This window comes from Lygodium microphyllum, chromosome 2 (genome assembly GCF_053477565.2).
Source record: "Lygodium microphyllum isolate KBCC chromosome 2, Lygodium_microphyllum_v1.1.10, whole genome shotgun sequence".
NCBI lineage: Eukaryota > Viridiplantae > Streptophyta > Polypodiopsida > Schizaeales > Lygodiaceae > Lygodium > Lygodium microphyllum.
Genome location: NC_141136.1, coordinates 155,597,374 through 155,611,011, shown reverse-complemented (window position 1 = coordinate 155,611,011; position 13,638 = coordinate 155,597,374). Strand labels below are relative to the sequence as shown.

The 13,638-nt window shown below is 36.5% G+C and overlaps 1 protein-coding gene across 3 annotated transcripts in view; it reads left to right on the top strand.

The window, feature by feature from the left end:
• Nucleotides 1–8,278, top strand: part of LOC148040508 (26S proteasome regulatory subunit) — a 99,402-nt gene extending 91,124 nt beyond the window's left edge. Inside the window, exons 3-5 of one of the 3 annotated variants that reach the window (XM_087700066.1) lie at nucleotides 7,159–7,323; nucleotides 7,587–7,794; nucleotides 7,882–8,278. In XM_087700066.1, coding sequence (XP_087556192.1) covers nucleotides 7,159–7,323; nucleotides 7,587–7,794; nucleotides 7,882–7,903 — 395 coding nt within the window. In that variant the 3' untranslated portion in view covers nucleotides 7,904–8,278. Of the gene's footprint in view, nucleotides 1–7,158; nucleotides 7,324–7,430; nucleotides 7,795–7,881 lie in introns of all 3 variants that reach the window. The other 2 variants (XM_087700047.1, XM_087700056.1) reach the window with 2 other exon arrangements.
• Nucleotides 8,279–13,638: the final 5,360 nt, after the last annotated feature.

Genomic DNA, 13,638 nt, shown 5'->3' with positions numbered 1-13,638 from the left:
TTGTATGCTCGCAATCCTTGTCTTTGTTTTACAACATCGTATGACAAACTCTTTCTTTGGGCTTCGATTAGGAGATACAAACTTACAAACTTAAATTCGGCATTTGGATTCCCTTGGCTTGTGATACAAATTACATGCCTTTTAAACTTAAGGTGCAAGTTATAGCATATGAAGAAAAAAGAAGGTAAATGTTACTTTCAATTGGAGTCTAAAGGATATAAGGGATACCTTGGAGCTGCTAGACAATACATTCCCTAGATATAAGTTTAAAGTCAATGGTAAAACAATTGGAAAAAGAGTTGAACGCTCTTTCTCTCGTATAAGTTGTTTGCCTCCCACAATTGTAAGTTTTGAGCTATAAATATGAAAATAATTGTTACATTTACATAGGATAAAAAGCTTTTCGTTAAATCGGGAGTTACAAAATTGAAGTGGAAATATACAAGGATGTAAAACAATAAAGGAGATTCTTCCAGATTTCTGTTGCATCTATTTATCTTGTCCTGTCTTTGGTACCTTCTCATTCTTTGGCATTGTAACTTTCTCATTACTTTTTGCAAAGATCTCATCTCCTCACAGGGGGTTTTTTCTTTGGTTGCTAAAATTTTTTTACTTTGACAAGTACTCTCTTATCTTCAGGCTTAAGAGGAGATAGAGTGAAACTTCAAAGGAGAAAGTGTTTGCATTCCTTCATTTTTTGAGTTCGCTTTACTAGTCTTTGCAAATGACTTGCCATTGCCCTTGCCCTTATCCTTAGTTGAAGATTTCTGTGGAGGGGAGTCAAGATCGATCGGTGTGATTGTCCTAGCCAAAATTAGCTCAATACACCACTTCCTTATCCACCACATATATGAGTCAAGGTAATCTCAACACTGTAAGAAATGACATGCTATGTAGCTGTCTGGGCTTTCATTATCTCACTAAAATATTTTTTCATATAGTAAAACCTAGACCTTATTTTTCTCCTTGGCTTAGAAGGCTCACTTCCTTGAGTAGAAGAGGGTCTAGCTTGATTAGTTGGCTTATTAAATGCTCTAGGGAGATTGGAACCTTGGTAATTGGAGAAGAGGATTGTCCAGCAAGATCGTAGGATTGGTCACTAACTACATGGATCTTACCTTGGGCAAGAGGAGAAGACACAGTCTCTACACTTGATTGCTTTCATTGCATAGGAGAAGACTGGGCAAAAATAGAAGTAGGAGGGATCTCACGAGGGACAGTCTGTGAAACCTCTAATGGCCTCACCGCTTGTCCACTATCCTTGCTCTCTATATAAACTTTCCTTGATATTTGCTTTGTCCTTGTCGTCAATGCCTGATAGAAAATGGCAAGAAGAGCAAACAAAAACTATTCGACTACGGATGCAGCATGGAGAAAGAGGCAAGCAAGAGCTGACACTCGCTAAATAGTAGCAATCCATCTCTGCGCAAAGAACATGTTGATGATACAGCGCAAGACAGCGAACGAGAAGCTCTAAAGGAGCCATAGTCACATCCTATCATGGATTACTCATTTAGCTTGCACTGGTCAATATGGCACAAAGGGAAGGTTGGCAAGCTCCATAGAACTCCTCTTCGCGCTATTTTAGCCGATACAGTGCGAGAGAGAAGGTTGGGAAGCTAGAGACAGACTCCTCTTCGTGCCATTTTGGGAACTCACTGAAGCTAGCCGATACATCGCGAGAGGGAAGGTTGGGAAGCTGGAGACAAACTCCTCTTTGCCCCGTTTTGTGAATGACAAACCAGGCCTCGGTTGATAAAGCGTGAAGGGCAACGGTTTGGAAGTTTCAGAAGAAACACAATTGCACCATTTTGTAGTTTAACTCATCGGGGCTAGCCATGGCATGATAGGCAAGGTTAGGAAGCTCCATAGAAGGACTTTTTGCGCCATTTTGTGAATGACTCATCGGGCACGCCGTTGCTAGATGACTAAAGTGGGCCATGTAAGCTAAGGTCTATCTTATATACTTGGTGTGGCTCGTGACACGTGCAATTGTATAATTAGCTAGGATTTGCTATAATCGTCCACGTGGCAAGGCCCCTCGGTTTTATATAAATACAAGTGGCAAGACCTTCGTACGCTTTTTTATCAGATCTTGCATTTTAATTGTCTTAGGATTTTTGAGCTATTTTCGAGTGGTCTTTCTTATTTACGTTCTTTTTCATTTCACTTGTTATTTGAAGGACGATACAAAGCGAGGAGTAGAGTTCATTAGGCGCGTAAGTATGTTTTCGCATTGTATTGACATTGTATGATACAAAGCAAGGATACCTTTTCCATGTGGTTAGGTTCTTCTCCTGGTGCCATATTGTGGACCCTGCGATGTCTAATGCAAAAGATATTCAAGACCCTCCAGATGTAGGCATACCAAAGAAGATAAGAAAAAGGTTGTCTTCAGGGTTAAGGGGTTGAGTTTGTGCTGCCTTTGCTCGTGCAATTGCCTTTGCTTCTTCTCCTAGCTCAACAAAAAGTGTGGAAATGCCTAAGAAATCTCCATGCAAAGATAAGTCACCATTGAGGATTCTTGGATTATCTCAAATCACAAAGGTTTCTCCCTCAAAAAGGCTCCTAGAATTTCTTCTTCTGAATGGCATAGAGTTATCTTACTATGCAATTGCAAAGGATGTTTTCAACCCTAATTGGGATATTAACCATGTGGTGAGTTCTTGCGAAAGAAAATTGTGGAGAAGTTTGCTAAGTTTGAAAGTCTAGCATTACTTGTGATTGAAAAGAATACAAAGAAATACGTTCATATAGCTATTGGGACCTCACTTTCAAAGAAGTCACTATTCACAAGAAAGTGTGGAGCTCATTCTCTCGACAGGTTTCGTGCAATAGATGTGTTTTGTTTTAGTCATTCTAGAAAATGTAGACTTATATCAAAAGTATTTACATTCATCGTATATACTCTTGTTAAATATCCATTTTATTTTATGAACAATAATTGGAGGCAGCAAAATCTTCTAGCTTTTTCCTTTTGAATAAGGTAGCAAATGAAAAGGACGTAGAGGAATGTTTGGATCCTCAGCAAGAAGCATATATTGTTGATAAACTAGATGTTGCCCAATTCAAAGCTAAGACTATTATTGAAGAAAGCCATACAAATGTAGATATTATGTCTAACTCCTCTTCTTTCTATATTGTTCCTTCTCTTCCAACTTTTCCTATTAAGGCCAAGGAATACATACTACTATCAAACATCGAAAGGCTCTATAATCTCAAGGAGGATAATTATTTAACGATCATTGTAAAACCTTCTGATGCTGCAAATGGCATAGTTGATATCAAAAATAAATCAAATGAAGAGTTACTTAAAATTGGACAATGAAATTGCAAATGACAAGTTTATGATGCCCTTTCTCTTTATTTCAACAAGGGAAAGGATGTTGAGAAAGAGTTGGAGATTACTAACGAGGAGTTTAACCGCCTTTAAGACCGACTTGGAATTTTTAATTTTGGAAGAGAGTAGCCAGAGTATATTAAAGAATTGCAAGATACCAATGAGATATCATCATCAATTAATGTATGGAATTCAACTAAGGTAGAGCATGATGAAAACCACTTGGTACTATTATCTTTGATTTTGTAAGATACATTAAGATATTTAATTTTGACTTTCATTTGATATTCGTCTTTTTTACAATTGGAGATTGAAGATTTTGATAACTTCTTGGAACGGGGGAAAGGGTTGAGAGCTGATGGTAGTTCATTGAAAGATGTTACACTAGGCCTCATGTTTTATGAGTATTCCATAACATCTTCTTAGAGGAAGCAACATGGCCTTTACTATATATTAAGGCACTTACAAGGCTACTTGGTTTCTCTAGGTTACAGTATAGTACGCACAAGGTCAATAGCAATTAGGGTTTTTGGTTACGGTCTTGGTTTCTCTACTTCTAAAGTAAGATAACTTTTTGACCCTCTCATCTTATACTTTGACAACAAATTAAACTAATATAAAATCCATAGTTGGCTACAAGAGAAGAAAATGTCTACGTTATAGAGGAAAGATCCTTGAGGAGGAGGAAGATGTAAAAGCTCTTGAGAGCTAGCTTTGTACTTTTCTATCTTGAAAAATACTACGAATTCTCAAGCTTCATTGTCATCTTTAATATTCATTCTTTGAAGCCATCATAAAAAAAACCAATTGAATAGCTCCTGAAAAGCATTGATTTTCGTAACTCCTCCTCCATGTCTTATGCTTCAATAAAAACTTGTATGTACTTAATAGTGATATTTTTTCATGCCTTAGTTACTATAAGTTGCTAGGAGACCTTGCTCCTCTACAAAGTAAGGTCCATAGATATGAAGGATATGCTACAAATACAAGAGAATAGCAATCATTTTATACCATTGAAATTTGTATCAAAGAAAACTTGGATTAAATATTCTCTCTTACCAAATAAAACATGATATCATTTTCTCCTTATGTCTCCTTTATTGTTTGAACAAGATTTATAATCGAACATTTGAACTCTTTTGAATATATATATGTTGTCTTTTGTTGCTTAAGAAGCTTTAGAAAGACATTGAGGTGTCTCCAAACCTCCATCCTTAGAAATGCAAGTGGTAGTATGCTTACAACGATTATCGTTATCCCACACAACTCTCTTCAATACTCCCAAGTAATGCTCACCTATTTTCATGTATGGTTTCCTAAAAAGCATCTAGCTTTTGAGCCGTCAGTCAAGATATCTCTTGTTTTTCTTGGAAGTGTTGGATCTTTTCTTAAGTGAAGTTGACCTCCATGAAAACACATTTTCCAAAGTAATACCTCAGATTTGTCAATACACTCATCTGATAAAGACAAGGGCTTAATCAAGTATACATAGCCGAGATGCAACTTGAGAAATTTGTCAAATATTCTAATCTGTGTATGCAAAGTACAAATATGAACATTTCTAAGAGAAATTGAAAGAATGGGATTCCATGTCTTCTATGTTTTTAAATTTACTTAAATCTAAAGTCTCTAATTGAGGCTCTTCTTACAGAGCGTAAGTTAATCCAATCTTTAGACCCAACACTTTCCATGCAATAAACACAAGGATATTTTACATTTATCCCATTACATATTCCAAGTATACATTTGATAGTTTTTAAGTTGACGCTCATATGTCATTCCATATTAAAATTACCAATCCCATCAACCACTAATATTTCTTCTTCACTTTGAGACTAAATAATATTTGGAATACCTGTATGAGTGAATAACCGTTTCAATGTTTGATGATTCTCAATTGGTACCTGAGCTACACCAATCCACCAAATCTCCATCTCAAATTGGAACTTATGCATTGGTGCTTGATCCTATTCATTATGCAAATGCTAACTCTTTTCATCTTCTGTCCTTTTTGAATCTATGCTTCATCTGACTTCAAGGCAAACTTCAAAATACCATAATATTCCTCTATTGTGAGTCTATACATGTAAACTATGGCAATTTGCACTCTTTTTAGATCAATCCATTTATTGTTTAACACATTGTATTCAAAAATAGATTTTCTTTTTCACTTTTCATATGGTGTCCCTTCAATATGAATGTATTCCCAAAAAACGTATGAAATCTTACAATTCATAGCGAGCAGTTTTGCAATCGCTACTGCAAGGGTCCAAGGCCACCCAAATGCACTTATTCTATTACATTTAAAGTTTTTAAACCATAATGTAGAGATAGCACAATAACATTTTTTACTAATACCCACAATATTACATGTCTCTATAATTTCGTTTGGTTTTACTGTGTACTTTAAGTCCTTTACCAATTCTTTGAGAGTTGGGCCTCTCAAATCCACATTCTAAGGTGGCTTGAGAATCCTTAAAATATCTTTCTTATTCATGGTCTCTATTAAAACATTGATTCTCTCCTCACTCTCTCGGATATTAATACTCAATATGTTAGAGACATATTTCTTTGCAAGATTTAGTCTTCTTTTCTTTACTCTCTCACATGAGCTAGTTATGTTTTTTAATGGTCCCTTCTTCTTTCTAAATCCTATTGGAGTTTCCTTCAAGTGTTCTAGCTTGTGCTGTAATGACTTATTAATCTTTTTCAAAATGTCAATCTTATCTATTAGCTCGAAAATGTTTGTTTGTCCAATTAATTATGTTTTTTTTCATTTCGTGCATTTCAACCATGTATGTGCAAGATGTAGAGCATAACCTTGTACAATAGCCAAGCATCCCATTATAACCTTCTCCAATATATCTTACATAGTCATAAATATTAAAAACATGAGAAGATTTACCTATAGAAGGATCCTTGCAATAAATATTTCCATCCACCTACAAATCTATATACTTCTTTTCTTGTATTCGCAAATTATTAACATCCATCTCATTTGTTAGTACTCAATGAGATATACTTCTCCAAGATGTATAAATTGGATCTAGTTGAATAGTAAGTTTGTACTTGCATGTGCTTATATCTGTATTACTTGAAGAGGTATTGCTACATATTTTAGCAAAACAACCACAAATGAATCTCACAGTAATAAGAAAGTGAGTGCAAAGAAGAGAATAGTGAAAGAGAATGACGAAAGAGTGGTGTGTGAAAAGAAGATGCAAGAGCAAACAAACGCAATTTTGGTGCATATATCTCAAAAATACAAAATCTCCCAAGTTTCAAGACAAAAATGGTCGAAAAGGTGACCCTAACATGAATTAAAATATGAGGACAATTAATGGTTGACCCCTTCAATGAACCAAATATTCTCTCATTAATCACATTTGAGCAACCAAATTTAGCGATTTCATTCTTCTAAAATCTCAACTAATTAACAACTTAATCTTTTTCTTACAAGTGCCTTTTTTGAAACATTTTTGGCCCTAATGCCAAGTTGCACATTGAGAGCTCAAGGATAGAAACAAAATAGCTGGCCAAAGATTTTTCTAACAGGTCTTAAATATTTTTCTCTTGCCTGGTTGCTTTCTTGTTGTATGTGTTTTTAAAGCATTTCTTGAACATCTCTGTGGGTTTCTCTTGTTTTTCCTTTGTAGGGGAGAATCTTGCTTGGTGTTTTGGTACACTCCTCTTGTAAAAAATCTCTGGACAGAAGAATTCTTTCTGTGTTTCTTTTCGACTATCAGGCCTGGTGTGTTGTATCAAAAGAGAGATTATTTTTGCATGCACAGCAGTTTTACACCTTTTTTAACCTGTAGTACTAGAGCCTTCTATGGTAAAGAATCAGCTCTATGACTCTTGGTGTTACATTCATCCTGCAGTTCTACGATCGAACCACGAGGACATAACAAACAAAATAGAAAAGAATATTCAGATTTTGCATTCTGGCAGTGTTGGGATGATCCTGCCACAGAAAAGAACAGGTACAACTTATAGCCAGAGTTGCTGAAACATATGGGGAATGTTGTTTAGTTTTGTATCCACTTAAGCATCCTGAAGGGAATCTATTATCTTTATATATACTTGCTAGCTGAGGTGGAAGAATCAACACATCAGAGAATGAGTCCTGTTCATAGAGCTGAATACTCCAACCCTGCCATACATACTCTCTCCTTGGAGCACTCAAACCTTGGTGAGGGTTCTCATCCTGCAATACCTTTTGCTGTTTTTGATGAGATCCAAGAAGGGTCACCTGCAGCACTTGATGGCCTCATGTTCGGAGATCAGCTTCTCAAATTTGGAAGTGTGGAAGGTGGAGATCATCTTCTGCCAAGGCTTGCAAGTGAGGGCCAGATGAATGAAGGCAATGCAGTACCTGTTATTGTCATGAGACAAGGGATTCAAGTGCACTTAACTGTAACTCCAAGGAGATGGTCGGGTTCTGGTTTCCTCGGGTGAGTTTCACATCCAGCTTTAATATCTAGCCTTTCAAGCTCATGTTGTTTGGATGGCATCTGTAATATGCTTGTGGAAATATGCAGGTGCCACATTCAGCCACTTTGATAGTGGTCAAGCAAAAAACTCAAGAATATGACTCTATATCTAGTGAAATGTTTGTTGAGGAAAAACCAAGTCTCAAGGTTGCAGTGCAGAAATGCCTTCCAGAATTACTTCAAACTTTTACTACTGTCAAAGGCTGATCCATCCTGGATTTAGACATCACAAATATATTTTGCCAAATGTGTCCATAGTTGGTTATTTTATGCTCTCGGTGCCTTTTGGTTTAGTACTTTTTGGTATTTTAGTTTGGAGCGTAGTTTGGATGCAAATACAATAATAGGACCTGCTATAATTCATGTTTCATGGCTCAAAAAATTACCAAGGGATTATAGAGATCAATTGCATGGGCCCATCAAACATTTTAAATATTCTCTTCTTATTTGTCACTTTATGTTGTCATTTCTCATAGATAGTAATAGAGGGGGAAGAGTAATGAGCTCTTTTCTTCAATACCACCAAGTGGCGTATTAGGAAGCCTCTTTAATGGTGTACTAGGCACTTTGCACCTAGATTTTGCTAATGCTTTGCACTAGATTTAGGCCAGTGCTTCGCACTAGTGTTAGTAATAGTTAGGGCATTTCACGCCCTAAGGCATGCTTCATGCGGCAAGAGCATTCACACAAAGGTATCATATTTTGGTTCTATGGCTCGCATATAAAATCATACCATACATCCTCTTGGTTATTACAAACTACTCAACATTACTAAGTGATCATTTGTAAGAACAATTGGTGGTGGAGTCCAAGAGAGACCAACCTTGAGAGAGAGAGAGAGAGAGAGAGAGAGAGAGCCTACACATGAGGGAGAGGGGAGGGGGGAAATTAAAAAGGGGAGGGAGAAGAGAGGAGTGATTAAACATGAGAGAGAGGGGGTTTTTAAGGTGTGGGTGTGGGTGTGGGGGGGGAAGGAGAGCAAGCAAGAGTGAGGTCGTACACCCATGGCGATATATGTGATTTAGGTAATAGATAGAGAGGTTCTATTTAGAGGGTTTATTTAGGTTAAACCTTTGTACACGTGGTTTCGATAATGTTTATATTTTAGGCCAGTGCTTCACAACGATACTCAACTCATGGTCTTCCTTAGTTTGTCCCATTTGCATATTGGTCTTTCAAGATAATAGTATTATCGTCTTTTATTGACCTTTTTGTAGTGTGTTTTTAAATTGATCCTACTTTTCTTCTTTCTTAAATTTACCCCTTTGTGTAGGGTACACACACACACATTCTCTCTCTCTCTCTCTCTCTCTCTCTCTCTCTCTCTCTCTCTCTCTCTCTCTCTCTCTCTCTCTCTCTCTCCATGTTGACAGAGGTATTGTATATTCATGTATCATAGTGATGCATTATTATGAATATGCATTCATCATGGATCTTTATGTATTGTTCACAACTCAAAACTATATGTATCACTGTATAATAATGTTCATGAATATCATTAGTTGAGAAGATAAATCCATGGCATTCAACACTGGGAGAGGGGAGGGGGGGAATTAAAAAGGGGAGGGGAAAGAGAGAGGGAGTGATTAAGCATGAGAGAGAGAGAGAGGGTTTTAATTAAAAAGGGGAGGTTTGGGAAGCACTCTAGAGGTTTAGGGCTTTTCGAACCTACAACCAAAATAATATAGTATTAAGATAAATAATATGTACAATATACATAGCTTTTAGCTTCTACATTCCATTCATATTTCTTTGAGCCAACAAATAATACATTATCTTTCTCTCACAATTCAAAAAATTGTACTCTTATCAAAATTGGAAGAAACATGTAAATCTTTTGGTGTTCTTCAATACTCACTCATGTTTTCAATATATATGTCTATATACGACCTCATGAACTTATTTGGGTTATTGTCATGATTCTAGCCATACATTTGTATCCTTTGCTGTAATTGGATATCTCTTATCCTAGGATCAAATAGGTTATCAGTTGGTTAAAAATGTAACTGGTGTACTTGAGGCTATTCCTATCATAAGATCTCCATTGGTGCAGTTACCAAGGGGTTCTTGAGGCTATTTGTATCATAGAATCTCCATTGGTGGAGTTACTAAGGGTACTGCTAGTGTAGATCAATCTACATCAACTCATTTCTATAGTTTACACATTTGTTTTCAAGTTCTACTTGTAGCATATACTATGGTAGTGATGTGCGAACACGCTTAGGGATCTTTAAGTTTTTTCATTAGTCTTATGTACCATTTTTTTATTTATTTAAATATTTTTAAATTCAAAGTTGTAAGATTTTCCTCACTCTATGCTTGTATTATTGCTTTTCACTTTGACTCTTGTTTTAATAATTGGTAACACGACTACTAATGTGTTTGCTTTGCAAGCTCCCTTTATATGCTTTTTCTTGCAAATGTGCATGTTAGTGCACCTTTCTACATGGACTTAGCTTTTGTGTTGTTTTGCAATGATTATTGTTTTCTTTTTTCCATGAAATATATCTTTTAGACTCAACATGTAAATTTTGAGGGCTTTTCATAATCTTGTAGCTACTATTCATTGTTTTGGGCATGTTTTGTTACATTGTCATGGTGATCAACCCTTGCAACAAGTCATATCTATATTCTCTAGCTTTAAATGCTCACTCTTATTGTTATTCGTGTGATCCATACTTCGTGTTTTCTCAAATACATGTCTAAGTGATATAGCAATTATCCTTGTGTTGGAAGTAGACATATTGCTTCTTTGGTTTGGGAACATTCATGTTGTATTATGTTTGGAAAGAATGATGTGCTCACATGCTATGAGTTGTACATGAGTCCGATGGGGCCAATATCCATTATGCTCGCATGTTGTGAGTTATACACAATTTCAATGGGGTCAATATCCATTATGGCCCCATATTGATATGATGTATTGATTGCCAAATGTGTATGGAACATCACTATGGGCAAGGAGTTGTGGTCCAATATATTGGATGAATTATGTGACTATTGCCTCTATAGGTAAGATTGAAGATGAGGTATGTACCCCACAAGCTGGAGAATATTCATCAACCCAAAACTCCATCTTAGTTGCTTTAGTCAATTTCTTTAGTGACTTTAGGAACTCAACAAGATGAAAATGAAATGATAAATGCATTCCTCTTAATGCAACAAGAGCTACATTCCTTATGTAAAATACATAGAAGAATTCTGATAAGTCTAAAGGAGATAGCTCAAGAGACCACAGCCATTCTCCAAGAACTTAATTCTTCTTCTTGATCTTCATTACAAAAAAGATCTTTGTCAGGTAGAGGTTGTGTGATTAGAGTAGTCATTAATCTGGAGGTTCCTTGGAGGTTCCTTCTCCTGTAGGTATGATTTCATTTTCTTTTCCTTTGGAGGAAGGAATCTGCATATTCAATGTTCCTGTAGAAGGGGAAGTAAAGTGGGATGTCCAACCCTTCTGTAGTCTCTTGTTAGAGAAATTTAACCAGTCTGTAACATTGTTGGTTGTAGGAACAAGTGAGAAAGTAGCATTAGTAGGCACAATTGGATCTGACCTAATTGTTGTAGGTTTTTGGATTTGTTGAATCAATACAAGAAGTTGATCTACAATTTGTTGAAGAGAATCCATTTTCTCTATGAGTCCTGTCAGGGCAAGATGAGTCCAATTCATTGCCTGTATTTCTGTTGTCCAAGAAGTATTATCCTGGGGACGCAAATATGGAGCTGCTTTATATTGATTGCTCTCATATCCAAACTTTTGAATTGCATTGATCACAGAAGATGATGAAGATGAGGATACTCTTTCAATGAGCTTTCTACAATGTTGACATATACCATGAACAATCTATTCATGTGAGCAGGGTTGTGTATGAAACTTTAAAGTGTTAGCCGTCTGCAAAGGAGATATCCTTAGTTGTGGTTGCACTGAAGGTCTTTGAGGTTCTGGAATAGGGACATCATATAGCTGTTTCTGGGGAAGTAACAAAGTCTTTCCCTTAATTTTTTGTACTTTTATCACTTTAGGGGGTAACAATTCTATTTTCTTTATAGAAGAAATGTCTAATTGCCATTCATGAGGCAGTTTTATTTCTGACCAATTTACACAGTCTGGTAAAAACCTCTGTGTTATCTCGTCAGACTTCATTATAATAGTTTGTCCTTTATCATGTGAAGAGTTCACACCTTCTACTATTCTAGGTATAGCTAAAGACATGCATCGAAAGACCATTCTATTCTGTATGGCAAGATGGGCGGATGACGCCTTTATCTGAAGACCCATTGTTCTAATGTGAGGCATAAGCAATTTGGGTAAGTATGGATCATCTATTGAAATTACATAGTTTGGGTGCAATTTGAAGAAAATTGGGCCACTAGAAAGGGGTGATACTGCTGCACCTAGTATCATATCATGCAGGTTAAGATAACGGGTATCTAGAACTGCAGCCATGCAAGAAACATTCAAACCACGGTGAAACAGGGGGATGATACCTATAGCCATGTAGCCTAGATGGATGTAAGGATAATCTTTTTTGTTTTGGTGTTTTTGTATTTTAGGGTATACAAGGGATAGCAGATTAACATGCTAATCCTCAGAGAGAGTGTCTCCTATCGTGAGAATTCCTTGATCCTCAATGTATAAAGTTGAAGCTTTAAACTTAAAATTTTGGTTCTCACCATAATGTGTGAAGCACCAATCTCTTGCAATATCCACTTGGAACTAGGTTGAGATTCTTCCACAATGATGGTTGAGTTTCCCAACGACTTGTATCGTTAAGACAATTGCTTGAAGGCAAAGGAAAACATGTTTCCAGCTTGCTTGGAAGAAGCCATGAGAGATTACTGGATTGTAGAGGATTTGACGCTCAACAAATGGCAACACAACACACACACAAAGCCTCAATGCCTAAACACGAGCTAAACCTCTTAGCAACACTAACAACCTTACTTCTCTCAAGTTGGTAAGTGAAATCTACTCTAATACCAAACACAAAGTGAACACAACAGAGGGAGGAAACACAAGATCGAGACAAACGATACATAAAGCACATAGTCTAGCCAAGAGAGTGAGGGATGCTGAGTGAGGAAACAAAGATGCTCAATGAGAGTGCAAAAGAAAGCTTCAAAGAATACTAAAGCTTGGAAGACAATATGCTCTCTAAGTAAATTGCTAAACCTTGCTCTTATTCATTCGTTGTTTAAGAATGATACAAAGGGTTATATTTATAGGCTTGAGTAAGAGCTTTGCCGCGTAAAAGGATAAGAAAGTATATTTTAAGTGTGGAGTGATGTGAGCAAGTTGATGCCTTTTGGCGAGAACAACTTTTTAGGATAGATGCCTTTGCCTTTTGGCAAGAACAATTTTAAGGATATTACAATCAAAATTAATATTGTACAAAGATTTCTTCCTTTACTTTCTAAGCTGGTTTTTGGGAAAGGAAATCTGCTACAGTGTTTTGGATACCTGGTACATGTTTGAAAGTGACATCCAAAGCATCGAAGAAAAGTGACCACCTGAGTAATCTATTATTCCCAATCTCATTTGGGACCTTCTTTATCAAGTAGCCTAAGACATGTTTTAAGTCAATATGGATTGTGAAAGGGACAAATTTGATAAAGAATCTAAAGGCTTTTATGGTCTTTATCATTGCCAATATTTCCCTTTGGTATGAGGGGTAATTGTGTTGCGTGCTTGAGAATATGCCTGAAGTATATCTACAGGGGTGGTGTAGTACTGAAGATTCTTCTTCACATAAGCATGCTCCCCATCCAGAATCGAAAGCATCATTATATAGGATAAGGGGAAGGCCA